The 27,998-nt window shown below is 39.0% G+C and overlaps 4 protein-coding genes across 6 annotated transcripts; 2 read left to right on the top strand and 2 right to left on the bottom strand.

Moving 5' to 3' along the window:
* The first annotated feature begins 837 nt into the window (after positions 1–837).
* On the top strand, positions 838–2,056 carry LOC126628028 (transcription repressor OFP13-like). Its single transcript, XM_050297603.1, has one exon. It carries the CDS (start codon positions 979–981, stop codon positions 1,732–1,734), a length of 756 nt encoding a protein of 251 aa, XP_050153560.1. The 5' UTR covers positions 838–978; the 3' UTR covers positions 1,735–2,056.
* Positions 2,057–3,316: 1,260 nt separating this feature from the next.
* On the top strand, positions 3,317–7,478 carry LOC126629918 (uncharacterized). 2 transcript variants are annotated; one of them, XM_050300072.1, is made up of 3 exons: positions 3,317–4,391; positions 4,523–5,422; positions 5,859–7,478. In XM_050300072.1, the coding sequence occupies exon 3, from the start codon at positions 6,606–6,608 to the stop codon at positions 7,278–7,280; it is 675 nt and encodes a 224-aa protein (XP_050156029.1). In that variant the 5' UTR covers positions 3,317–4,391; positions 4,523–5,422; positions 5,859–6,605; the 3' UTR covers positions 7,281–7,478. The 2 variants fall into 2 exon arrangements, with proteins under 2 accessions (XP_050156029.1, XP_050156030.1); XM_050300073.1 differs by lacking the exon at positions 3,317–4,391 and having other exon boundaries at positions 4,439–4,586; positions 4,683–5,422.
* Positions 7,479–12,472: 4,994 nt separating this feature from the next.
* On the bottom strand, positions 12,473–16,337 carry LOC126629919 (uncharacterized). Its single transcript, XM_050300074.1, has 7 exons — positions 16,177–16,337; positions 15,889–16,024; positions 14,744–14,827; positions 14,318–14,357; positions 13,727–13,795; positions 13,495–13,604; positions 12,473–12,800 (listed from the first exon to the last, which is right to left on the bottom strand). Exons 1-7 carry the CDS (start codon positions 16,193–16,195, stop codon positions 12,650–12,652), a joined length of 609 nt encoding a protein of 202 aa, XP_050156031.1. The 5' UTR covers positions 16,196–16,337; the 3' UTR covers positions 12,473–12,649.
* A 1,669-nt stretch (positions 16,338–18,006) lies between these two features.
* LOC126629910 (exocyst complex component EXO70A1-like) lies at positions 18,007–27,403 on the bottom strand. 2 transcript variants are annotated; one of them, XM_050300063.1, is made up of 12 exons: positions 27,020–27,402; positions 26,626–26,721; positions 25,745–25,950; positions 23,803–24,063; positions 22,825–22,963; positions 22,536–22,748; positions 21,582–21,787; positions 21,106–21,306; positions 20,919–21,018; positions 20,118–20,227; positions 19,855–20,001; positions 18,007–18,579 (listed from the first exon to the last, which is right to left on the bottom strand). In XM_050300063.1, the coding sequence occupies exons 1-12, from the start codon at positions 27,185–27,187 to the stop codon at positions 18,462–18,464; spliced, it is 1,965 nt and encodes a 654-aa protein (XP_050156020.1). In that variant the 5' UTR covers positions 27,188–27,402; the 3' UTR covers positions 18,007–18,461. The 2 variants fall into 2 exon arrangements, with proteins under 2 accessions (XP_050156020.1, XP_050156021.1); XM_050300064.1 differs by lacking the exon at positions 22,536–22,748 and having other exon boundaries at positions 27,020–27,403.
* Between the last annotated feature and the right edge of the window lie 595 nt (positions 27,404–27,998).

The raw sequence follows: 27,998 nt of genomic DNA on the forward strand, positions 1-27,998 counted from the left end.
CACGTCAGTTTTGTAATAGCCTCCGAAAAAGAAGAAGAGCTTTTTTTTATTTTTTATTTTTTTCTAAAGAAATAGAAATATTAGACAACTGACCGTATGATCATAATCAGTTTCAATACAATCAAATAAAAGGGTTTATGGGAAGAAAGAAGCATAATTATTGGACGACTGGCGTGGAAAAAAAAAAACTGGGGAAAGTGAGAACTAGAATTGAAAGGGGAAATCCTTGTACACCACAATCATCTTTTAATTTACCAACTTTTTCATAATTATTAGTTTATTAAAAAGTTTTTAATTGATGGTACGGTAAGTATAGTATTAGTAAAGTTGGAAATATCAATTCAAATCCTCTTACTTTTTAACCATTAGATCTTTGGTTAAAAATAGAAAAATCAAGATCTAACGGATAAAAATCCTCCATAGAATATTTATTAGGAAGTGACTTTCACACATTGTTTTTAGCTTCTCACACTCCTTTTTATTTATAGTTATCGGATTGAATAAATCAAATAAAAACGAAGACCAGAATTAAATAAGAGCTTGTAGAAGGTTAAAAATGGTGTGTAAAAAATCACTTCTTTTGTTGAGTTGTTTTGATGTAAAGATTTTTCAGTATGCCGAAAATACGACTTGATAACTATTTATATTATAACACTTGATATATTGAAACGTGTTCCCGCCACACTAAAAAATTTATGATTTTGATGGGGAAGGCATTCAACACCATTCAATATCGTACTAACGAGGAATTGAATACACACATGAAAAGGCCCTACCACCACCACCACCATCGTCAGCAAAACCCCATATATTACTCGTCTCCCTCTTATCGTAAGTTGTAACTGGCCACCTCTATATATTATCTATCACATTATTATTAATGCCATCACAAACTTCACAACAAACATCCCAGATTCCCGATCGAAACCAACCAACTTTGTAAGCTCTCCGACGGACGTCTTGGATTGGATCCTTCCCATGAAGTTGCCTCGTCTCTTCAAAAAGAAGGAAACAACATCGGCAGTGCCATGGCAGTACTGGCCCTCTTGCAACCACCCCAAGACGCTTTCCTTCCGAGCCGGCAGTGGGAGTGGCAGTGACAACATGTTCAAGACTGACAACTCCGTCTTGTTCGATCCAGTTACGGAAGGAGGAGCTGATCAGTCTTGGTTCATAAACTCCTCCTCCTCCTCAGATAATCAGTCAACAACCGAGTGTGATCATGAGGACGGAGAGGAGTCCTTGGATACGGTGGTTGTCCGAGGGGCAAGATCCGAAAGGCTGTTTTTCAAGGCGGAAGACACGAGCTCCATGGTACAAAAGGCGAAAGGCGCCGGCGGAGGAGAGATGATGAATCCGTTGTTGAAGGAAAAGTACGTGGTGGTGTTAGCCAGCATGGAATCGGAGGATCCGTTGAAAGATTTTAGGAGGTCAATGGAGGAGATGGTGGAATGTCATGGGCTTAGTAAAGATTGGGAGGGTTTGGAGGAGTTGTTGGGATGGTATTTGAAGGTCAACCAGAAGAGCAACCATGGCTTTATAGTGGCAGCATTTGTGGATCTCCTTCTTGCTCTTTCTGCTGCTGCAGCTGCTCCTTCTCATCCTAATGATTATTATTCCACCTCTTTTTCTTCTGCCATTTCTTCTTTTTCTAGATCTTCTCCACTGTCATCTTCTTTTCAAGGTCAGGAGGAGGATGACATTGCAGAACAAGTAGAGATCACAATGTCTTAGCTATATTAATAATCCCCGTCATGTCATGTGAGGTCAAAATGTCTGAAAAGATTGGTGTCCCACGATCCTAATCATCTATATCATTTAATCCAACATTCGTATAGTTTTAGATTGGGCTAAGAGCGAGTCCATCCATTTTAGGAGGGCAAGAGCAAGGCAAGGGGTAAGGGCAATGAATTTGCTCTTACTATTCACTCTTAACAATAATTGTCTTTGTGCAAGTCCACTCTTTTGTGAAGGGCAATGATACTATTCACATATATATTTTTTATGCTTTATAAGTTTGTTCTATGAAAATAAAACGATTTCCTAATTTCAGTAATTTATTTCAAATACAAGACAAAAGCATAGCATTACAACCCACCAAAGAAGTTAAAATAATATTATTCTTAGTAGCTTGGACTTTGGAGTATGCTTCACAACGTATGGCAACAATTTTGTATTTCAGAGTATGCTTCACAACGTTTCGACCTTCTTGCTTTATGAATGATCTTTTTGTTGTTATCAAGATTGAACCACATTTATGCTTGTAGTTGTTGAAAAAAGAATTGTGAAACAAAATAATAAATTACATAATACATTTGAATTTTTTTAATAATAAAATGTTATTACCCCGTTTGAAAGATTATTGCCACTTCGATAAATTGCTTCCGATCTTATGAGGGCCTACATAATAGAAATTGCTCGATCCGAGATGTGCCCTTAATTTGCTTGACAAATTGTGCATGAATTTCGTCCATATTTGTTGCACCATCATCTCATTTTCATGGATCATGAGTAACACGCACTCAACACTTAAGCGAAGCAACGTCTTCCTTGATCAACTAATTGCCCTCTTACTCTTTTTTTTTTTGGGTAACAAAAGGAATTGGGAAGTAGAAAACAAATATAGGAGTTGTAGTAAAAAAAATATATTGAGTTATGCTGTGGGAAATGAAGAAGATTGTTGGGTAATTATATATAGAATTTTTTTATTGGGTTTTTTTTTTTGTATTTTTTACCATTAAATTTATCCTGGTTGATTTTTAAACCGTTGGATGCCTCAGATTGCGCCACATGGTAGCAGCAAATTCTTTTGCAAAATTTGTTTACCTTTGAAAATCCAACGGTCTAAATCAAGGGGCCATTGGAATTCAGCGGTTAAAGAGCACAAATAAAAGAGTTGTTTGGCTCTGTGGCTTGCAAGTTGGGGGCCCTTCGTTTGTTGCTGACATCGTTGATGACATTGGCCATTGCCCATGAGCTCAAGTCCAAGATAAATTTTTAGTTGTGATGAGAACACAAATGGTACACTATGTGTTTTTATACAAGTACAACAACAACAACAAAGCCTTTTCCCACTAAGTGGGGTCGGCTATATGAATCCTAGAACGCCATTGCGCTCGGTTTTGTGTCATGTCCTCCGTTAGATCCAAGTACTCAAGTCTTTTCTTAGGGTCTCTTCCAAAGTTTTCCTAGGTCTTCCTCTACCCCTTCGACCCTGAACCTCTGTCCCGTAGTCACATTTTCGAACCGGGGCGTCAGTAGGCCTTCTTTACACATGTCCAAACCACCGTAACCGATTTTCTCTCATCTTTCCTTCAATTTTGGCTACTCCTACTTTGCCTCGGATATCCTCATTCCCAATCTTATCCTTTCTCGTGTGCCCATACATCCCACGAAGCATCCTCATCTCCGCTACACCCATTTTGTGTACGTGTTGATGCTTCACCGCCCAACATTCTGTGCCATACAACATCGCTGGCCTTATTGCCGTCCTATAAAATTTTCCCTTGAGCTTCAGTGGCCTACAACGGTCATACAACACGCCGGATGCACTCTTACACTTCATCCATCCAGCTTGTATTCTATGGTTGAGATCTCCATCTAATTCTCCGTTCTCTTGCAAGATAGATCTTAGGTAGCGAAAACGGTCACTTTTTGTGATCTTCGCTAGATTGCTCCGATCATTAGTGTGGATAAGTATATAAATGGATAGAGATAGGAAAGCAAACACAAGATGTACGTGGTTCACCCAGATTGGCTACGTCCACGGAATAGAGGAGTTCTCATTAGTTGTGAAGGGTTTACACAAGTACATAGGTTCAAGCTCTCCTTTAGTGAGTACAAGTGAATGATTTAGTACAAATGACATTAGGAAATATTGTGGGAGAATGATCTCGTAACCACGAAACTTCTAAGTACCGGAATGTGGTATCGTCTTGACTTGCCTTATCTGTCTTATAGGTAGATGTGACATCTTCTCTAGAAGTACTCTTCCTCCATCCAGGGGTGGTATCTGTAACTGGTGGAGATGCACAAGGTAATGTATCAATTTCACTTGAAGCTTACTTGTAGTTTCAGGCTTGGTCAAGCGCGATACAAACCATGTAGTAGGAGTCCCCCAAGTCGCCGGGCTAGGGGATCTGCTGAAAGAGGTGACAGACAAGGTAAGCAATCAGAGCTCCGGCTGATTGTTCACATTCTCCCTATCTTGCAGGCAGCATGAAGGATAAAGAGAAGAAAATGAGAAGAGATGATATGGGATACTTTTGCTTTTGAAGAAGTAACTTTCCACAGGCTTATTCTTGAACAGGGCTGGAGGGTTTTCTGGTTTCCTCCAGAGTATAAGGCCGACTGAAGAATTTGAGGGTCAAAACAAGTCCATCAAATCTAGAGTACGTTCGACCCTGCTGATATGGGATACTTTTGCTTTTGACAGAGTAGTGGATGTATCGGCACGTGTGCTGTTACGCTTGTCTCCACATGCTTCCTTGTATCCTTCTCACTTGCCCTATCTGTTCCTCAGGCATATGCGGTATCTTCCCTGGAAGCATAAGATGTTGAAGATGAGTACTCGAGAGCAATGCCAGGTAAGTAATCAGGTAAGGGGTTCCAGGCAGTCAGTTCCTGGCTGGAAGCTTGATTCCAAGTGCTGACTGATTGCTCTCTTTCTCCTTGTCTTGCAGGTAAGAACAAGGCCAAAGGAAAAGACAGGGAAAAAGCATGATATGGGATACTCTTGCTTTTAACCCTGATGATATGAGATATTCTTGCTCTAGTATAGCTTGTTTACAGAGGTATTATCCGGGGGAAAGAAAGCTGAATATTTCGAAAGGCTTCGTTGGGAGTGCCCTCTCAGATAAGAGAAAGGGTTGAGCATTTTTGCAGGTATGCCTGTCCGTTAGGGATGGAGGTCGACATATATAGGAGTCTCCCTAACATCAAGTAATAATGCTATTCCTTTACCCTTCTTGGTCATAGCACGGTAGTGGGAGCTGTCAGCTTCACATGTTTTAACTCTGTCAGAGCACTTTGAAAAAGTGGTCTGTGGTATCTGGAAAGCTGATGTTGCGTGTGAAGATTTCAGACAAGCTTTATCCAAGGAGATCCAGCTCTTGAAGTTGGGAAAGTGGTGCCTCTTCGGTTTTCGAACAAGCAATCCTGTCGGGGGTCTGACTCTCGAGATTCGGAGAACGATGCCTCTTCGATTTTTGAGAAAGTAATCCTGCTGGGGGTCTGGCTCTCGAGATTCGGAGAGCGGTCTCTTCGATTTTTGAAAAAGTAATCATGTTGGAAGTCTGGCTCTCGAGATTCGAAGGGTGGTGCCTCTTCGATTTTGGAGCAAGCAATCTTGTTGGGAGTGTTTTCTCGAATGTGAGTAAAGGTTGGGCATGTTTGCTAGTCTACCTTGCCACGAAGCACAGAGGTTGACACACAGGGACTTTCCAATTATCCAGCAGTGGTACTGTTCCTTTACCCTCTCTTCGATTTTTGAGAAAGTAATCATGTTGGGAGTATGGCTCTCGAGATTCGGAGGGCGGTGCCTCTTCGATTTTGGAGCAAGCAATCTTGTTGGGAGTGTTTTCTCGAATGTGAGTAAAGGTTGGGCATGTTTGCTAGTCTACCTTGCCACGGAGCACAAAGGTTGACACACAGGGACTTTCCAATTATCCAGCAGTGGTACTGTTCCTTTACCCTCTCTTCGATTTTTGAGAAAGTAATCATGTTGGGAGTCTGGCTCTCGAGATTCGGAGGGCGGTGCCTCTTCCATTTTGGAGCAAGCAATCCTGTTGGGAGTGTTTTCTCGAATGTGAGTAAAGGTTGGGCATGTTTGCTAGTCTACCTTGCCAAGAAGCACAGAGGTTGACACATCGGGACTTTCCAATTATCCAGCAGTGGTACTGTTCCTTTACCCTTGTGGGTAATAATATGGTAGCTAGACCTTCAAAATTTATGTGTCTAAACTTTGTTAGTGTTGTTTCTTTGCAATTCTTTTACTCTTCTTGGTCAGAGCGATGTAGCGGGAGCTGCAAGCTTCACGTGTCTCAACTTTGTCAGAGAACTTTGGCAAAGTTATCTGTGGTACCCATGAGTTACTGTTGCGTATGGGAAGTGGGTGATTGAACAGTACGATTCATGTGCTTTCTACTTCGCCAGAAATCTTCGACAGAATGCCCATAATTTCCGCAAAGCTGAGTGTGCGTGTGACAGGTGCTGACAAGGCTGGAAAAGTAGGTGCCTCTTCGATTTCTGAGATCGGCCCTCGTGGTCTCTGAGCAGCCCAACTTTTGAGAAAGCAAGCCTCTTCGATTTCTGAGATCGGCCTTCGTGGTCTTTGAGTAGCCCAGCTTTTGAGAAAGCAAACGCCTCTTCGATTTCTGAGATAGACCCTCGTGGTCTCTGAGCAGCCCAGCTTTTGAGAAAGCAAACGCCTCTTCGATTTCTGAGCAGGCGCCTCTTCGATTTCTGAAGCTTCGTCGAGTGCAGATTTTTATAGGGGCTGACATTAAGTTCCAAAGCACACTTGAGTATCCACCAGTAGAAGCTCCATTCTTGCACTTCTAAGATCTTGATTTGTCCGACCTCTTCTCTCTTCAACACCTTTGAAAATGTCTGGCCCCTCCGACCGTCGTTTTGACTTGAACCTTGTTGAAGAGGCAGCCCCGCCTTCTCCAGACAACATATGGCGCCCATCCTTCGTCTCCCCTACTGGTCCTCTTACCGTTGGGGATTCCGTGATGAAGAATGATATGACCGCTGCGGTAGTGGCCAGGAACCTTCTCACTCCCAAAGATAACAGGCTACTTTCCAAACGGTCTGATGAGTTGGCTGTTAAGGATTCTCTGGCTCTCAGTGTTCAGTGTGCAGGTTCTGTGTCTAATATGGCCCAACGCCTATTTGCTCGAACCCGCCAAGTTGAATCATTGGCGGCTGAAGTGATGAGTCTCAAACAGGAGATTAGAGGGCTCAAGCATGAGAATAAACAGTTGCACCGGCTCGCACATGACTATGCTACAAACATGAAGAGGAAGCTTGACCAGATGAAGGAATCTGATGGTCAGGTTTTACTTGATCATCAGAGATTTGTGGGTTTGTTCCAAAGGCATTTATTGCCTTCGTCTTCTGGGGCTGTACCGCTTAATGAAGCTCCAAATGATCAACCTCTGATGCCTCCTCCTTCGAGGGTTTTGTCTAGTACTGCGGCTCCGAATGATCCCCTTCCGGTGTCTTCTCTTTCTGGGGCTCTACCGACTGCTGAGACTTCTCCTAAGCAACCTTTGTGAAGGCTCCCTCTTGTTTGTTTATTTTGACTCAAGTATATGTACATATTTGTAACTTGTCGGGGATATCAATAAATAAGTTTTCCTTCATTTCAACGTATTGTGTTAAATACACCAAAGCCTTCTTCGCTAAGTTCTTTGAATTTTCTTTTGTTGAAGCTTGTATGTTGAAGCTTTGTGAGTGGAGCATGTAGGTTGAGGTAGTGTTCCCTTAATTTCTCGAGTGAGGAAAACTTCTTGGTTGGAGACTTGGAAAATTGGAGTCACTGAGTGGGATCGGCTATATGAATCTTAGAACGCCATTGTGTTCTGTCCTGTGTCATATCCGCCGTTAGATCCAAGTACTCTAAGTCTTTTCTTAGGGTCTCTTCCAAAGTTTTCCTAGGTCTTCCTCTACCCCTTCGGCCCTGAACCTCTGTCCCATAGTCGCATCTTCTAATCGGAGCGTCAGTAGGCCTTCTTTGCACATGTCCAAACCACCGTAACCGATTTTCTCTCATCTTTCCTTCAATTTCGGCTACTCCTACTTTACCCCGGATATCCTCATTCCTAATCTTATCCTTTCTCGTGTGCCCACACATCCAACGAAGCATCCTCATCTCCGCTACACCCATTTTGTGTACGTGTTGATGCTTCACCGCCCAACATTCTGTGCCATACAACATCGCCGGCCTTATTGCCGTCCTATAAAATTTTCCCTTGAGCTTCAGTGGCATACGGCGGTCACACAACACGCCGGATGCACTCTTCCACTTCATCCATCCAGCTTGTATTCTATGGTTGAGATCTCCATCTAATTCTCCGTTCTTTTGCAAGATAGATCCTAGGTAACGAAAACGGTCGCTCTTTGGTATTTCTTGGTCTCCGATCCTCACCCCTAACTCGTTTTGGCCTCCATTTGCACTGAACTTGCACTCCATATATTCTGTCTTTGATCGGCTTAGGCGAAGACCTTTAGATTCCAACACTTCTCTCCAAAGGTTAAGCTTTGCATTTACCCCTTCCTGAGTTTCATCTATCAACACTATATCGTCTGCGAAAAGCATACACCAAGGAATATCATCTTGAATATGTCCTGTTAACTCATCCATTACCAACGCAAAAAGGTAAGGACTTAAGGATGAGCCTTGATGTAATCCTACAGTTATGGGAAAGCTTTCGGTTTGTCCTTCATGAGTTCTTACGGCAGTCTTTGCTCCTTCATACATATCCTGTATAGCTTGGATATATGCTACTCGTACTCCTTTCTTCTCTAAAATCCTCCAAAGAATGTCTCTTGGGACCCTATCATACGCTTTTTCCAAATCTATAAAGATCATGTGTAAATCCTTTTTCCCATCTCTATATCTTTCCATCAATCTTCGTAAGAGATAGATTGCCTCCATGGTTGAGCGCCCTGGCATGAACCCGAATTGGTTGTCCGAAACCCGTGTCTCTTGCCTCAATCTATGCTCAATGACTCTCTCCCAGAGCTTCATTGTATGACTCATTAGCTTAATACCCCTATAGTTCATGCAATTTTGTACATCGCCCTTATTCTTGTAGATAGGCACCAAAGTGCTCATTCGCCACTCATTTGGCATCTTCTTCGTTTTCAAAATCCTATTGAAAAGGTCAGTGAGCCATGTTATACCTGTCTCTCCCAAAACTTTCCACACTTCAATTGGTATATCGTCTGGGCCTACTGATTTTCTATGCTTCATCTTCTTCAAAGCTACAACCACTTCTTCCTTCCGGATTCTACGATAAAAAGAGTAGTTTCTACACTCTTCTGAGTTACTCAACTCCCCTAAAGAAGCACTCCTTTCATGTCCTTCATTGAAAAGATTATGAAAATAACCTTTCCATCTGTCTTTAACCGCGTTCTCTGTAGCAAGAACCTTTCCATCCTCATCCTTGATGCACCTCACTTGGTTTAGGTCCCTTGTCTTCTTTTCCCTTGCTCTAGCTAGTTTATAGATATCCAACTCTCCTTCTTTGGTATCTAGTCGCTTATACATATCGTCATAAGCCACTAACTTAGCTTCTCTCACAGCTTTCTTCGCCTCTTGCTTCGCTTTTCTATACCTTTCACCATTTTCATCGGTCCTATCCTTGTATAAGGCTTTACAACATTCCTTCTTAGCCTTCACCTTTGTTTGTACCTCCTCATTCCACCACCAAGATTCCTTTTGGTGTGGGGCAAAGCCCTTGGACTCTCTTAATACCTCTTTTGCTACTTTTCAGATACAACTAGCCATGGAATCCCACATTTGGTTAGCTTCCCCCTCTCTATCCCACACACACTGGGTGATTACTTTCTCTTTGAAAATGGCTTGTTTTTCTTCTTTTAGATTCCACCATCTAGTCCTTGGGCACTTCCAAGTCTTGTTCTTTTTTCTCACTCTTTTGATATGTACATCCATCACCAACAAGCGATGTTGATTAGCCACGCTCTCTCCTGGTATAACTTTGCAATCCTTACAAGTTATACGATCCCCTTTCCTCATTAGAAGAAAATCTATTTGTGTTTTTTACGACCCACTCTTGTAGGTGATCACATGTTCTTCTCTCTTCTTAAAGAAGGTGTTGGCTAAGAAGAGATCATATGCCATTGCAAAATCCAAGATAGCTTCCCCATCCTCATTTCTCTCCCCAAAACCATGGCCACCATGAAAACCTCCATAGTTGCCTGTCTCCCTGCCCACGTGTCCATTTAAATCTCCTCCTATAAATAACTTCTCCGTCTGAGCAATTCCTTGCACCAAGTCTCCAAGGTCTTCCCAAAATTTCTCCTTCGAACTCGTATCCAACCCTACTTGAGGTGCGTACGCACTAATCACATTTATAAGTTCTTGTCCTATTACAATCTTGATTGCCATGATTCTATCTCCTACCATCTTGACATCTACAACATCTTGTGTCAAGGTCTTGTCCACGATGATGCCAACACCGTTTCTCGTTCTATTTGTGCCCGAATACCATAGTTTAAACCCTGAGTTTTCTAGATCCTTTGCCTTACGACCAACCCACTTAGTTTCTTGTAGGCACATAATATTTATCCTTCTCCTCACCATAACTTCTACTACTTCCATAGATTTTCCCGTCAAGGTTCCTATATTCCACGTTCCTAAACGCATTTTGCTCTCTTGAACTCTACCCTTCTGTCCTAGCTTCTTCACCCTTCCCCGTCTAATAGGATCAAAGTACTTCTTTTGTGTGTCCCGTGTAAAGTTGATAGGAGTATATGCTGCCAAACAACTTTGAGTGGAGTCGTTCGAAAAGAAGTTTCTATAGCCCCCTTGCTCATTTAACACTGCATCCGGGTGCCGATGGAGATGCAGCGACCCTTGCTCACTTATCACTGTGCTCGGGCCACACAGCGCGCCACTTACGGGTGACGCCCTAGCTTTAGCACAATCGTTCTGGATTCATTTTCATAAGGATTCGACGTGATCATGGAGTGCCGGCTGTCGACTACCTGACGCCCTCCCCCTCCTCCTTTATCCGGGCTTGGGACCGGTAATGTAAGATAAACTTACACGGCGGAGTTACACTACGTGTTTTTATACAAGTGGTGGAAAATTTTAATTTTTAAGTTATTAACCTTTTAACACACATAACCCATCATTTATATAATGACACGTGGTGTACCACCTTGTGTGACGGTTACACTGAAAAATCTCTCCAAGTCTAGGTGAGAATTGGCACGACAACCCAACATGCACCTGCCATTCCTCCAATTGCCTCCTCTTTAGAGCACTTCCATTGTGGAAAGGTCCCCTAGGGAAATTGGCAATTGAATCCCCTCCAACTAAATAGTAACTGCCTTTAATGAACAGTAATTGTCTTTTACATCTTCACCTCTAAACTGAATAGTCATGACAATAGACAATTAAATATTAGTATTTTTATTTTATAAAATAATTAAAAATAATTTTATTTGTAATTTTGGATAGGATTTTTAACCGGTCTAGTTATGCCACGTGTCATTATTTGAAAGTACAATTTTTTGGTGATAAATTTCGATAAGATTTTTATCCAATTCCGTCTCACCACGTGTCGTTATAGATTTCCAATAAGATTTTTAACCAATCACGTCGTGCCACATGTCACAATCTATTTAAATTTTTTGAGGATAGATTTTGATAAGATATTTATAGAAAAATAAAATCAATTTAAAAAAAATTGAATTTTTTAATTAATTTTTAACATTTTTTATTAACTTAATTAATTTATGCCGTTGGATTAAAGAAAATTTAAAATCTAACCCTCCAAATTGGGTCATGTGGCATAACAATAACATATCATTTTTTTTTTAATTTTTAAAGTCGGAAAACGTGGACAGTTGATCTGGAATCGAACGGCTGAGATCGTGCCAAGTCATCTAGCCGTTGAGGGAGGTTTGAAATTTTTTTTGAACGTTGGAAATCCAACGGTCTAGAAAAAATAGCCGTTAAAATCCAATGGCCTTGAGGGTGCCCCTTGTGGCACCCAGTAACGATAACATATCAGAATTCAAACCGCGGGCCCCACCGCCTAAAATCTTGTTGGTGACGCACCCCTACGTATGAGTGTTTTACACGCGCCTAACGCAAATGTTTTTCAGAGCGTGGTTGACGTTAGCCTTGCATCACATAACCCTCAGGCACTCGAGACTTGGACTGCAGCCTGCCCTTTCCCACTGGCCCCCCTTAGACCAATTGTCCGAATGGCCCGAAGTAAGAAAGGGAGACGATTGGGTTGCAAATGGGGATAGTCCACCGAGCTCAATCCAATAGTGGAAGTGCTCTTAGTGGACGGCGGGGGGGCCCTTTCCGGGCCAAGGGCAATTTAACCCAATTGCCTTGTTAATTGGGCTATAGGTGGACTTACTCTAATAATCAACACTAACAATACTTCCAAGTCCCGTTTATTATTTGAGCATTATATTCTACTAAAATCACCAAATTCAAAATCATTTGACTGTTGGATTAACTAGAAGTTGTTATAATGTTTCTTTGAAAAACCGTATTCATCTATTTTCTTATTTACAATTGAATGTCTTAATAATTTTGGATTTATTAATATTTTTGCAAAATAATTTATGAATGATGTACTAAATTATAAACGGTTTAGATTGTTGAAAAAAAGTTATAGAATGAGCATTACTAAGTGTCCCTTAACAAAATTATTGGAAGTATCCCTCAACGGAATCATGTAGCAACTTTGGCGTATACGTGGAATCCTTGATGCCGTAGAATATATTTACAAAAGCATGCAATGGTGCTGGTTTTGAGCTCTAACGTTTCTGTTGACATGCCTTCTTAACAGGAGATAAATTGCGGACACGCATTCACAAACCCAAAGGAAACAATATTATACAAACATGAGTCTTAATTTGATATGCGAAGTCATTTTGTAGGCGTGGAATTGGGTGGATCCTTCCCAAACCCCATCATAACATGAGTTGCCAGCATTGAGCCCCTACGAGCCATTTCCAAAATCCGGCCAAGCAGCGGTACCTTCACCGTTTCTCTGTTTGAAAGAGGCTTCTTGTCCCACCTACACATATTTCACGTACAATTTCAAACATCATCCGAAAATCTCTGTAAATAGCATTGCAGATTTAAGAATGAATTCTTGGGGCACGTTTCCAATATCCTAGTGGATAGGGTGTTGGGTTTCCATCCACGCGTTCCGGTTCGAAACTCCCCTCCACTAAATTATTGCAATAGTTTTGAACCCTTCCCTCCACTCACACTGAACTAGAGATCTGTGATCTACATAGATCCTTAGACAGACTATGTGACTGTAAAACCCCATGCTTCGATGAATACTCACCACTCTTAAGGAATAGACTGAGCAGCTCGGTAAAAAATTCTAGGACCTCTGTTCTAAAAGTAAATCCTTATGAACAACTTTCTACCTATATTCCATTGATGAAAGTTTGGTTTACATTGATACAGCATCTGCATGTTACTCATACAACTTACCACGCGGTCAGGTTTTTCTGTGCATTCAAGCTCTTAGCAAGTGTGGTATGCGCAGCCACAGAGAGAGGGAAGGGAGGGGGGGGGGAGGGATCGATCATAAAACAAAATCACATATACAACATATTACACCGTATTTAAATGCATCTTACTCGATATCTATGATGCATTTTGCACATAACATCAGAGAATCAGAAGAAAGCATAACCAAAATATACCAAAAAATAAATGTAAGACTGGAGTATATTAGAGCTTGCAGAGCATACCAATCTTCATGGCGAACGACTTTTCCTTCCAAAACAGACAATTTGATGAGGGATATCATATCTATGTCTTTCCCCATGAACTTGTAGTGTTGCTTGTTATCAACCCATATCTGGACTCAATTGACAGGAACTTTTAATTAGGTCTTGTCACAACACAGTGACCCAACAAAAGCATATGGTAAAAGATCAAACAGAAAGAAAATGGATGAGAGTTGCAAAAGTAATTCCGGACCTCGTGATTTCCAGGTGAAACTATATTTTCTTTGACGCTGTATTCCACAATTCTTGATTCACTAAAGACCTGAAATATAGGAAGGCAAATCATAGCTGTTAAAATGTGGAACAATACGTTCAACAGCAGTGATCACAAATTTACAGCAAGAAGAAAGACAGCAACGCCGTCATATTAACCGCTACACCAGAACGCTCAAACCAGTCATTCATGGAGAAAATACTATCTTAGCTTAAGCCAAATTATTCTTTGGCTTTCAAACCAAATCACTTTTCATTTCAAGCTAACCTACACTTTTATATATAAACGAACAATTCGGGTTTTCAGTGAGGCAATCTCTAATATAAATCCTGAAATTTAGTCCAAGCTAATTTTCAATGTCAATCTCTTTTTACAGTTGGCGATACACTACAAACCATTTGAACCAGAACAGGAAAAAAAAAAACAAAAGAAACGATTCCAACGAGCCTTCGCATGCTCAAAGGCTCTAGCAATATCATGACATCAACTGTCACTGAATTTAAAAGATACCCAAAAGAATTTCACACGAGAAAAAAAAAATGAACATTGTATTCCGCATGGAAACAGGACCTTGGGAAGTGAATAAAATGCCGATTTGATCTGTTTCAACCTGCCAAAAGAAATATAGAGATAACGTAATGCACAGATTGTAAATTATAAATTCAGTCTGACAGTTAATGAAGCAACAAGATCTAGCAATGAACCAGCTTATTGAAAAGGTGATGCATTACATCCCATATACTGAGCTTCGGTCGAGTACGACAAAAACAAGCTCATATTTTGGTGGAAGATTGGTCTACCAACAAGGAATATACCCTCTACCTCTTCAAATTGGATGTAATGTTTCAAAAGGCGAAGGCAAAGCCAAGGCGTTTCATGGATAGCCCCATAGGCAAATGCTTGATTTCGTCACGAGTATACTAAGTAATGAAATTCTAGCATAGTTAATGTAAAAATTCCATATAAATTGCCTGATGCCAAATTGCTAATACATACCCACGAGCGCACATCAGTGGGTCCTCAAAGGAAGCATTTGGAGAGTAGATTTCAAAGTCGGAAGGCGTTGCACAGGACCCGTATCTGAAATGATTCAAAACAAACTTGTCATCCAATTTGCCGGGAAAAAAGGAAAAAAGAAATATAAAACCATCAATTGAATTCAATTTGATATGGAGGTTGTACAGGGAAATGATCACCTTGTAACTTTTACACTTCAAATTAATCATGTTTTTCCCATTTAATTGATCATGCATGAAGTAAGCCACTTGTAGGATTGACAATGCAATACCTTCTACTGTGTAAGGCTATATACAAGCATCAGCATGAAAACCTGCTTTGTCTCAACATGCTAACAATAAAAGGGCGACCAAGGTCAACAAGGCTCCCTGCTTTGGGAGAGTCCGTGGAACCTCTACACAGCCTTACCCTTGCTTTGCAAGTTTGCAAAGAGGTTGTTTTCACAACCAAGGTTCTAAAAGACGCTAGGCACTAGTCGAGCGGCGGGCTGAGACCTAGTCGGGCGGAGGGCTGGGGTCTAGGTGGGCGCCTAGGCGGACTAGGAGGATTTAAGTAGATCCATATTTCGTGTAAATAAGTGTCTGTTTATACTTAAAATATATATAATTTCATCATAAACTACAAAATAGAATGACATGTATTATGAAGTATTGGATTATAACATGAGGAATAAGCATATAATGTTCATTTAAATATTCAATAAGTCTCTTCCAATTTATCGAAAAAAATAATATACAAAATAAAAGGTACCTATATTCTGCTTAAGTGAGTCGCAACCTAGGCGGGTCTAGACGGAGTAGACGGGTGCCTAGGATGTCTAGGAGAGCGCCTCAACAGGTCTAAGAGGGTGCCTCAACAGGTCTAGGAGGGCGCCTCAGCAGGTCTAGGTGGCCTTTCTTAATTATTAAACGCCTAGGCATTAATCGGTCGGTGGCCAACTGCCTAGCGCCTACGCGGTGCTAGCGGAAATTTTTAGAACAGTATTCACAACTCAAAGAACCGTGACCTTTCAGTCAAAACAGAGCAACCTTTCTGTTGCTAACAACCGAAATGCTTAAATTCTCTGTTTAGTGTAAGATGGTAGAGAGAGAGAGAGAGAGAGAGAGAGAGAGAGAGATACTCACAGTTTAAGAATGTGAAGAATGATATCATCATGAACAGAAGCTGAAACGCCGTCCTGCTTTCTTGAAATAAATTCACACTTGCCTTCCTTCTTCGTCTGACTCTGACTCCCTTCCTTTTCCTTTTCCTTTTCCTTTCCTTCATATATGAAAATTTGAGACAAATTAAGAAATATGGAACTTCAAAAATAAAAAAACCAGCAACGGAAGGAAAATTTTAGAAAAACCCAATTCAGTGAGAGTCAGACAAATTAAGAAATAAATAAATAATAATAAAAGGAGAAATGAAACCTTGTGGATGCTTCTCCATGGCGACCGATGAGAAGGCGAAACAGGTGAGGTGATAGTTTCAGAAGAACACAAGACTGAGAACTGAGAAGAAGAGACAGCAGCGACTTTAGCCAACCCAACAAACAACAATTCGTGGCTTCATGGCGCGCAACGTGGCCATTCCTTGTCCATTTCTCTTCTTTTTATTACAACTATATATATATATATATATATATATATATATATATATATATATATATATAGGACTCCAAAATTATTAGCCAACCCGTCGCTATTACCACCAACCAAATGATGAAATGTACAACCAGTACTCTAATATCATTTGGCAACTAGCTATTCATGCAACCAACCAGGTGATGAAAGGTACAACCCGTACTCTCCTTCATGCCACCTACCAAGATATATATATATATATATATATATATATATATTTGTATTATATATATCGGTGATACGTCATATAATTCTTTATATTTTGTTTTAAAGGACTCGCCTACTTGTCAATAAATCCAAAAAAATGTAATTTCACAAATGAAAGTTTAAGATAAAGTAAAATATTTTTATGAAGTTGTATGGGATGATTTATTCATTAGGATTAGTGTCATATATTTGAGATTGCAGACACATAATGACTTGTCAACAAGTTCATCTTCTTGTTTTTTAACCCAAACGATATTTAAAGCTAAAGCAATTCAAACATCTGAAGCATGTTTAATACGCTTTATCAACTTCTGGTGTTAAAGAAGCATTGCATCCATCATTTTTCATCAGTAATTTTAGAAATGGACGGTGAATATTGATTCTAAGAAATGAAAGGGTGAATACTATTTATAAAGTCAACTATTTGGTAGGCTGAATTATCAAGACAAACTCATACATACATTCACATTTAAGTAATAACCACTATGTAGTCATGCAATTGAATTATTTTTTATTTTTATTGGGAACCTCGACGGTACGAGAGAATTTTATTGATATAAAAAAAGCTACGCCTGGTCAGGAGAACATAAACTTTACCCCTCATAAAACAATAAAACCAAATACAAGAAAAAGAGGGGGACATAAACTCTACCCTTCTTGAAAAAGAAAACACAGGAAAAGAGGAGGATATAAATCTTACCCTCGTACAATTGATAATCCCAACACTATGACCATATATATATATATATAGACAAACATACCATATGGAGGTTTTACTATATGTATACCAAAGATTGAAAAATTTTAAGCCACACAATAAGCGTGCCATAATAATTTGATTTGAACTAGTCATTTATGAAATTCAACCCTAAATCCTATTACTTAAAAGTAGATAACAATCATCTTGAGTCTCCAAGGAAGAGAGCAACGTCCAGAAATAATGTCGATGACAAGTTTTGAATCGGCTTCAACAAGGATGTCTTTGTACTTCCCGTGGGGAACAAAGTTCAAAGAATCACGCATGCAACGCTGCAGCCTCAGCAGTCGGGACAATGGTGTAACCTAAGTTTTGTCTCCAATTGAGGATTTCCGACCTTTTTTTTTAATTTAATAAACGATATTATCCACACTAAACTAGTGAGAAAATTGGTTAAACCTCACAATGAGCTAACAGTAATATAATTTAAATTCGTCTTTGACGACAATTGAGCCTAAAACCTCTCACTTAACATTAAAATGAATTTCCGATTCAACCATCTAAATTATTTAAGGTGATTGACGTGGTAATACTACACTACCAATGATACAGAATTCGATGTCAATTTTTTCACGTAAAATCATTATGAGAATTAAATTTATGACATGGTAGATTTGGAATCCATTAAGCAGTACAGAAACATGCAAGCGTACTGGGTTTTACAAAATCATTGGTATTCCTCAAAGAACATTAAAATCTGCTCAAAAAATAACATTTGCCGACGGTGGTGGGTTTTGAAAATATTCAAAAAATGACCCTAATTTGGTCTGAAATACGACAGCCCATTTATGTAAAATTACAAATATGCACTTGGAATGCCGCCGGGCCATGGGGACTATACAAGCATATGTAGAACAGTAGAAAGACTCCTCTTATTCAGTGTGCTATAAAGCACCAAACCAACATCTACAGATCTATATTTTTCGTTTTCCAGATGGATGCCGAGCTCATTACCCGCCTAAACAGAAATCCTTTGAAACCATGGAGGGATTTAGATGCTAACTTTCACCGGGAAGGGCAACAAGCGTTCCACAGGGTACCAAAGCCGATAGTACACATCATTGGCAAAACCATCACAGAGCCAGAAAGAGCAAGAGACAAGTCAAATCTACCGCCTGGGTTCATTCACGTTCTTCCCCTCGAAGAATTCACCCAGCATATGTTCGAGATCCTCCGCTGTGTATCTGACGTACTTTTGGGGGGTCTTCCCACCCTCAACAAGAGGCCTGTGAGACAAAACAGAATATAAAGATTTTGGAACCCATAGATTCAACTCACACTTGGACATATTTTGAGAAGGTGAAAATAAAAACATGACACCTTTGAGATGATTTCCAGGCCAATTAAAAAACAATAGTTACATATCATTCGGCCAGAATGACCGAAATGAATTATTGTCCGATTAAGTTCCATAGATAAATAAATGAATAAACGATGAGAGTATCTACAACATGGTGAGATAAGAGATGTCCTGCTTTGAAGCTCAAGACTAAGTCCGTGTCCAAATCTAAAAATAAAGTCTTTTGGGTCTAGCGAGAAGTGTCTATGGTAGTTGTGGCCTCGTTTGGTCTCTAGTACTGCATTGGAATGACTGACCTCACTATATTTAACATAATAGGTAAAGGTGAATGATTTTTCATTCCACGGAATTACATAGATTACTCAAGAAGGAAACTTCTTCCTTCCAGTCCCCCAAAAATGGTAGGATTGGAAGGGTTAAGTTTCATTCATGTCTAATCTCCTTCTAATTCCCTTCAAATGAAAAATCATTCAACTTTACCTTCAACATCCCTTGAATATAGTGGGTTATTTTATTTCCAATCCAATCCTCGAGACCCAACGAGGACTTAATGTCCAGACTCCAGAGCCAGAGTATCAAGTTTGGTCTAATAAATTACAAGGCTTAAATGTCAAAATGGTCAATGTGATTTACCCATTTAGCCAAAGTAGTAGGAGTTTTCAATTTAGCTAATTTGGTCTATGTATTTACCTTTGTTAGGCAATCTAGTTTCTTTTCCGTTTCAGAATTTTTATTTTTCCTCCTAAAATTACTCTTTATAACACTAATTACTGAGATTTTGGCCCGTTTGACAATCATTTCATTTTTCAGTCTTAGTTTCCACTTAATGCTAGGAATAGAGGAGAAATATAAGAGAGAAATGAGGGATGACCAAAGGCGGAGGATGGGTGGTGGGAAGTAAGTGGAAGAAATGAAAAATAAACACTACAAACTAAAACCAAATTTTAGTAGGTTTTCATTTCTGGATTTTGTTTCCTACATTTTCCTTCACTTCTCCCTCCACCCTCCCTCCACCATTCATCCACCCTTCATCCCTCATTCCTACATATACATTCCCTATTATCTCTATGCAGAAAAAAAAAATGAAAACTAAAATGAAATGGTTATCAAACGGGCCTTAATGTTTATGATTCTTAAAGGGATATATACAGGACATATGCTGAAAGCGCATGAAAAACAATAGAAGATGATGAAAACGCACCCATAACGTTTTAAGAATGATCTGTAGGCAGGCAATAAGACTTCAGCAACAGCAAGTCTTAGTGACTCTCGCAACTCAGTATCAGGAACTGTCCACTGCGATTGTTTTTGATGAAGTTCCTCAAATTGGATATTAAACGTCTTGAACCTGAAATGGAATACATTTCAGCTAGGTCAAAATGTTGATGACAAAGTAAATCCATGAATCGATAGATAATAAAATTTTAATTTTAAGTGTATGATAGGATAGAAGTTGAGATCAACCTATCTTTAACAATTGCTCTTGAAGCTCCACTGCTACTTCCTCCATCACCAGCTACTGAACTACCACCTCCAGATGATGTCAAGCCTTGGATGGTGAGGCACTGCAGAATCTGCACGGAGGATAACACCAACATTTCAGAAGGTAGTGAAAAACTGTTTAAGAGAAAAATACTTTATTTTTTGGTAAACTAAGAGAAAAATACTTCCAAGTAAAATGAACATGCTGACAGTATTAATATATGTATAGCAGCTTCTGCATCACTGCATTATGGAAAAGAGAATCCATATTTTCCAAGAAAGGCCATAATTGTGCAAATGTAATGAAAAAACACCTTGGTCATGGATTTGAAAAAGGGAGTTATTTCTTATAATAGGAATCAACATGCCAAACTAATGGTTGATCATACCAGACCACACACGACAGAATCAAAACACAACACTACGAAAGCACGTGTCTACCAGTTTATACAATACTTACATTCCTAACTCCTCAATGGGGTACTAATACGTCTAATATCACAATGACAATATAATATCTCAAAACCCGATCATACTGGTCATCAATTTTTTCTTATTTGTGGATTTCGAAGGTCTGTAAACCAATTTTATCTCCATTATTAACATTTTTAAAAGATAAAAGAAATGCTAAAAGATTAACATCAATCATAATACAAATAGTGACAGCCCAAAAAGCAAGAACTAAGTTCCTAACTTCCTATAATGAAAAAAACTAAGGTAAATTACGGAAAGATCACACAGGATTCAATTGGGCAACAAATCAATTATGTTAACAAACAGCACCTTTCCCCAAGCATTTCTTTTGTATTGATTTGCATGCTGCTGCACAATTCTCCGGTGTCTCTGCACCCAATCATCCCCTAACAAATCCTTGGCTTCAGATCTGAACACAATTTGAAACAGGAGTGCCACATAAAATAGGCTTGCAACATTAAAACCAAAAGTCAAATAAAACATATCTGAGACAAACCTCCGCACAGATCTGACCATATAGTGAATATTATTCATGAGAAATAGGTGAGTTAAAGCTGGATCTCTGTACTGCTTAGATTTCCCATCCAAATTGGTTTGAAGAGCTTGCATTATTTGCATCGTGACAGCGGCTAATTGTGAACCATCTTCATCCCCATTTTCAAATTCTTTAAAAAGTTGCTTCAATGTCGATTGGTAACTGCAAAATATAGTTTTGGTCAACTTAAAAAGCTGTTTAATGAAAAATTAAGAAATAGGCATAAAAAACCTATCTAACAGTTAAAACCTCAAATCTAAGTGAGAAACATATGGTGGTCGATTGGCCAAAAAAGTATGTATCCTATGCATTAATGTATACGAGAGCTAAGCAGCGTAAAGAAAAATTTCAACAGAAACTATGAGGCATGTTAGAGGAATGATCATCCAACCACAGAGCATCACTGTCAGACCACAGGACTAGGAAAAGTAACTTACTCAAAAAGAAACTTCACATAGTTGATCACATAGCTTGTCAAAGGATGGACAGTGCCATCAGTTACAGCAGTTTTCGTTGCATCCCTTTCAACGGCTTCTTCAAAATCCCCAAAGGTCTTTTTTGCGGTCTGGGCAAGCCTTTTAGTCAAGCTTGAAGCTGATTCTCTAATTTCAGCACAAGCTTTACCTATGAAGATTGTTTCAATCTGCAGATGAATTCAGGGATCAACTCAAAGCATGAATCTGGCACCCGCCATCAAGCTACCTACTTTCTCAACAACAGGCAAGTTTGAAGTGATCTAGAAACCACGTTGATGCAAAATAGAAAGTATTATATTAAATTTGATTTTCTACATAAATTGCATTTTAAGCAGCCACCGAGTGTACAGAGTGAAATAAGTGATAACACTAATTCTTCCAATTATGAAAATAAAAATAAAGCATCATGGACATCCTAAAGTATTGAAGCCCTAACTGTATAGTAATATCCTGAGACAAAATCAAACAAAAGATTATAACCCATTTCTAAAAGAAAGATTACCAAACAAATATCAGGTCAAAATACAATGAAACCAAGTATTTTGATATAGATGAAACGGAAACAAAAAAAAAATATCTAATTTGATATGGATGTGATTGACAATTTGAACAAAAGCCATCTGTATCTTAAGCAGACACATCTGGGAAAGAAACAAGAGAATATAAATCTTAAAATAAAATCCCCTAATTCTCGATCTCAAAGTTGTCTAATATACTTAATGATCCTATGTTACCAGATGTGATGAATTCCTAACGTCCAAAGTGCTCTAGACAAATCAATATCCTTACAAAATTCAGGTTATCAAGAGATGAAACTGCACCTAAGGGGCACCCCTAATTGTGTTGTCTCCTTAGCTCCAATTTCTCATATTGTATACCCAGTGCATCTTTATAAATTTGTTAAATTATTCAAACCTCTGTGTGAAGCTCCCGCATTATCTCGTACATGTCTAAAAGTACAAATAACTTTTCCGGAGATCTTTTGCTGTTAGCAATTGCCTCCCCAAAACTAAGTAGAACTGAAACACTACTTCTGGTAACTTCAGCAAAACAATGGTCACTGAGAGAATCAAAGCTTTCAAAAATTTGATCGCAAACTTTCCGTTCTCCAGCAAAGAGTAATTTGACCTGTTCAAGGACAGTTAGATGTTGAAGAAAAACACAGATAATCTATGAAACTGAGCAGATTCCATAAAGTTCTTACAGCTATACGCATGTAATGAATCCAGTTCCCAATCTTGGCCTCCAAAATCTCCCATTGCATTTTCTGAACATCATCCTTGCTAAGTTTTTCGACCCCCAATTTATGAAGGCTTTCTTCCAAAACTGAAGAACGGGCATCCCTGAAAAACATAAACAAGATAAAGATTGATAGAATATATTCCAAATTTAAACCGAAAAAGATATGATTCAAAGAAGCGCATATAAGTAAAGCACTATTGGAAAATAATAGTCCATACAAATTCCGCTACTATATGCATGGAAAAGTAGACTTTAAGTAACCAATAAAAATTCAAATACAAGATCTGAAGCTAGCTTCAATATTAATGGTGTGGTTAGGCACCTAGGGAGGACAGCAGAAATTACAAATGAGATTGAAGCATAATAGCATACAGACACCTCTACAATCACAATAACCCTTCTTTAGGATTTGAAAACTTTAACTCCTATGTTTTTGGTGTGTTGACATGGGCATAGTGTTCCCTATGCGTTTTCTGAAAGTCCAGATGCAAAGATTATGATACAGTTGTGAAAATTCACATATTTGGAGAACTATCAGTGCTTTAGAAAACAATTGCTTGTAAAAGAACCATTTACCAAACTATTTAAGACAACAATAACTAAGTGCAGTTTTCTTGGCAAAAGTGATCAATGCCTTCTTAAGTTTTCTAGCATATGAAGCTGCATTATTTCCAAGAATACAAAGAAGGCTTCGACACATGGACACAACACAAGTGTCATGTCCTTGGGTGCCCAACATGGAAAATGTTCTATGGAAGCGTCCACACACATAGGTCAGTTCTCTTCTGGTCATTAAAAAAATAAAAATTGAGATTCACCAACATTAAATAACTTTATACCCAACATATGAAAACGTGAAATAACCTGTTGTCATGAGTAGGAAGTGAAAAACCAACATACCACATTGATAAATGAAGAGCAGAGAATGACCTTTTATTACCTGTAAATTATTAGCAACTGCTGTTGGTGACCAGCTTGAAACATCTGCTGGGCTAAATCATGTAACAATGGAAGAACCCGTGGTGGTATCAGAGCAGGAGGTGTGTAGACAGCATTTTCTAAGTTACTGTTGTGGTGTTCAGGATGGTGATTGGATGAAGGATTCTTGCCACTATAATCACCCTGATTCCCAGGAGATCCTGAGGATGGCCGCAGCGAGTTTGGGAGGCAATCAAAAAGGCGCTCAGGCTCCACAGGTTTGCTGAAATAAAAAAACAAATATATGGTGTAAATGAAGCACAATTCAATTCTAAAAAAAAAAAAAGCGCAGTTACAGTTCAATAGAAGACCTAATAACCTATCTGAAGGTCATTAACAAAATTAACATGCCTCATAAAAGCAAAGGCACAAAACATTAAATTTCCCAAAGAAAAGTCACCTTTTATCACAAAGTGGAGCAATAAAAACTAAAATACACAATGATGTTAATGGAAATGACCATTTTGGTTCCATAATTTGACATTGGATTCAATTGGGTCTCAGTCTATGTAACATGGATACTGCAAAGTTTTTAGGGTGAGTATCCCATATGGATACGGCCCCGATATAAATTTCGTATACAGAAATTGAAGTATCTGTTGACATTCGGGTACAGTATGGATAGGTAGAGATACGTTCCAGATATGGTAAGGTTACGGCACTAACAGGGATTATAATTTTAGGAACTTTGAGGTCAATTTATAATTTTAAAAGAAAATTTAGTCTGCCAATTGAGTCTTTCTTCTCCTTCCTGGTTCGACAAAACAGAAAAGGGGGCTACAGATTTCATTTTCCTTAGTCTTATTTATAACAAGAAGTGGAAAAGAAAAGGGACGGATCCCTCGAAAGGGAAGGGTCTCTTCGAGACTGGACTGGAACCAGTCTCAATACTGTCAAGTTGTGCCTACCATGTGTGGTCAACCCAAGAAAAAATAAAAAATAGAAGTGTGACATTACATGTGGTGACTAAACCAACAGAAATTAAGAAAATTCTTGACATGATGCAAAATATTACAGAATATCTACTAAGTGCTGGACTGAACAGCTACATAAAGGGAACCATGAGAGGTATTACGGAGGTGGAGTGGCCCATCATTCTCTCCTCTCACATTGTTTCTAGAAAGCCTGTTCGAACATTGAAATAAAATTACTAATGGTATCTATATAAAAATGATGGGTAGAAATTTGCTAATTAAAATCATTTTTAAAGTATGCATAGTATTCTATTTGACGTATTCGTATCCTAGTTTTTAGAGTTTTCATATCACCCTACCACAGCATCGCGTCTCTGTGTCACAGACTCACAATCCCTGTAATTCAAATAGTTTCAAACAAGCACCTGTGTTAACTAGTGGTTACAATAAAGAAACGGGTTTGGGATTGCGTTGATTAGATTTGGGATTCCAGTGGTTGGATGGGATTCGATTGTACAATAGTTGGAGAAGATGTAATTCTTCAATGCTAGATTTTAATTCACGAATTCAATGTTAGATTTTCCTTTAATAGTTTAACATTTTTTTTCTTGGACATTATTACCCCAGCACTAATGACTCTACCATCAAAAAGATTGAAAAAAATATAATTTAGGACTCGACCGTAACCAGTAAGTAGTTAACTGTGGATACTTGACTGAAACAACTGAAACAACTGAAACTACAATGACACATTTGAGGGAATAGGTCAAACTATAGAAACAAAATGATTGTTTCCCCATAAAATAAATTCAATTGTTCGAAGGTTGTACAATTAGACAAAAGAAAAACAAAATAACGGACACCACCCTCCAATGCCAACACAAAACACAGACAAACAGGACATGAAGCAAAGTTGAGCATAAACTGAAATGGAGGCAAAGGTAGTAATATGCACCGGAAGAACAGCATCGTTGGCATTCAAATACAAACCTGTAAGACACTAACAGCTGCTTGAACTCTGCTTCCAACTTTGAAATAGCTTTAGCAAGCAAACCATTTGCATGACTGAGAACTCCATCACTACTCTTAAAGCCTTTGGCGCTACTAAAGAACCGTATATTTCTTCTTAGCAGATCAATTGCTTCTAGATAACTTTCCAAGTCCTCATGTGGCCCTCTAAGTATCTTTGACTCGGCCTGTAAATTGAAATCAAAATGAAATCAACAACCATAAATGGGAAAACATTATTCATCAGACATAAGGGGTACAGAATACATGTGTGAAATGGTACAAACATAGGCAAGATAAGGTTAAAACAACACTGTCATACGGTAATATCCCAGCTATTAAAACTCTAATAAGCATTTTTACTGCTGGAAATAGTAAAGAATTATTAAATGATAGGTAGATTATTAAAAATCCAACAACTACTAAAGAATCAAATGTAAGGTAAGATCCTCTCTTGCAAGCTATAAAGCGTGGATAACTCTAATCAAATGTAAGGTAGATTATTGTAAATTCAACAAACTATGTGGAACTAGTAATTTCAAATCCCACTTAAAATACATTGTAGCCAGCAGCCAGGGTTTTATAGTTTTTCTGCCGAATCTAGTCACGTTCTCAAAAATCAAATTCGTTTCTTACAATGGAACCAAAAAGTGAACAATGCTCGTCGTATGTAAGCACCAAAATCCTGGATGAACAAACTGGCGCAATTCATTGTAAACGGCGAAATTGCAAACAATCAAAGGCCAACAGATCAATTCCACGAAACACGAAGGAAGCTAAGCGACATGCTTCTCTAGATATGCTAACTAACAATTACTGTGTGTAAGTTGTTACAAGTTAAAGCTTAGAAATGATAAATGTACCTGACGAGAAAGATCGAATTGCGCCAATATAACCTCGGCGGCCTTCAAGGTCTTATCAATGTTCTCATGGGCTTTCCGAATAGAATGCGTTCTAATCTGCACAATCCAAAATTCAGACAAGCCAACCCGAATAAGAAAACACAAAACTAAGATCAAGCTTATGAAACCAAGTCAAAATCCGAGAGATCCGCCGTTTGGTCACTAAGAAATAGAAGAAGAAAAATACATACATATATATACACACACACACATATTACATTTGCTACTCTTCTGTAGAAAAAGTAAAAGGCCAAGTCAATCTCAAAAGCAACGATCCGAACTTGCTTCTGTTTAGATGTTCTAGGAACAGAAAACGAAAGGTAGAAGAAGAAGATGATGAGAGGGTGGGACCGACCTGGGTAGGACGCATGGCGGTTTCGAGGGCGGAGAGGCGGTGGTCAAAGGAGCCAAGAATTGAGACGACGCTGTCAGTGATGGTCTGGCTCTTTTGCAGTGACTCTCTCATCGTGGCTGCTCTGGCGCTCAGTGAATCGCCGCCTCCTGCGGCGGCCACAACACCCATCCTTGTCCTTGTTGTTTGAATCTGCTTCGCCCTTGTCCTCCTCCGTTGTTGCAAAGTTTCCGAACGAAAGAGGAAAGCAAAGAAAGAACGAGCATTGAATTTTAATTTGATTTTTAATAGTTAAAAGGTTGGCGAGATGGTAATGGTGGACCCCACTGACAGTTAGACATTTTCTTTCCGGCAGTCTGACGCTGCGTTTTCCGGACACGGTGTTTTCTCGAGTCTCCTCTCATTCTCTTTCCCTCTCAACAAGAATTTTTATTTGGAAAAATTATATTTCAACCCACACCCAACTGAAAAAAATTATTTCTTTAAATTCCAACTTCGCAATTATGTTAAGAGTGTTGATACATTCACTCAACTGTCTTATTTTCTTGCTCACTTTTTAATAAAAAATTTATTACCAATTTTACTCTCTTGTAAAATGATATCTAAGGTAAAAGAAAAGAAAAACTTCTACTCTCTAGGTTGATAGGTTCGTCATTCCTCATCTTCTAAAACAACCCACCTCTTTAAATCTTCAAAAAATCAAGTCCCCATTACCCTTGGCCTTTTTAATTTGATTTGTTTGTTTTTGTTGTCAGTACTAGCAAACAGCCTTGAAAACTAAGATAAAGGCTTGTCTGTCCAATCCACATAACGATTGCGGTGGGAGGTGCAGATGAAGTGGAACACGGTGTTCTTGGGGCGGGTGGCGTGCTGAAGGATGGAGAAGACGCTGAGAATTGTGTAAAATGTAAGTAAAATTGTATAGCTGTGATTCTTGTTGTGCATCTTGATCAATTGAATCGTTTCTTTGTAGATTTCGCTT

The sequence above is a fragment of the Malus sylvestris genome, chromosome 7, assembly GCF_916048215.2.
Source record: "Malus sylvestris chromosome 7, drMalSylv7.2, whole genome shotgun sequence".
Lineage (NCBI taxonomy): Eukaryota > Viridiplantae > Streptophyta > Magnoliopsida > Rosales > Rosaceae > Malus > Malus sylvestris.

Coding starts and splice junctions, on each gene's coding strand:
- LOC126629919 (XM_050300074.1), bottom strand. Junction 14,828..15,888: donor ATTCTTCACATTCTTAAACT/GTGAGTATCTCT, acceptor GAATCATTTCAG/ATACGGGTCCTGTGCAACGC. Junction 14,358..14,743: donor CCACTGATGTGCGCTCGTGG/GTATGTATTAGC, acceptor TTCTTTTGGCAG/GTTGAAACAGATCAAATCGG.
- LOC126628028 (XM_050297603.1), top strand. CDS start 979: ATGAAGTTGCCTCGTCTCTTCAAAAAGAAGGAAACAACATCGGCAGTG.
- LOC126629910 (XM_050300063.1), bottom strand. CDS start 27,187: ATGGGTGTTGTGGCCGCCGCAGGAGGCGGCGATTCACTGAGCGCCAGA. Junction 20,228..20,918: donor AAAGAAATGCTTGGGGAAAG/GTGCTGTTTGTT, acceptor TCCTCCGTGCAG/ATTCTGCAGTGCCTCACCAT. Junction 20,002..20,117: donor AGAGCAATTGTTAAAGATAG/GTTGATCTCAAC, acceptor ATTCCATTTCAG/GTTCAAGACGTTTAATATCC.
- LOC126629918 (XM_050300072.1), top strand. CDS start 6,606: ATGTCTGGCCCCTCCGACCGTCGTTTTGACTTGAACCTTGTTGAAGAG.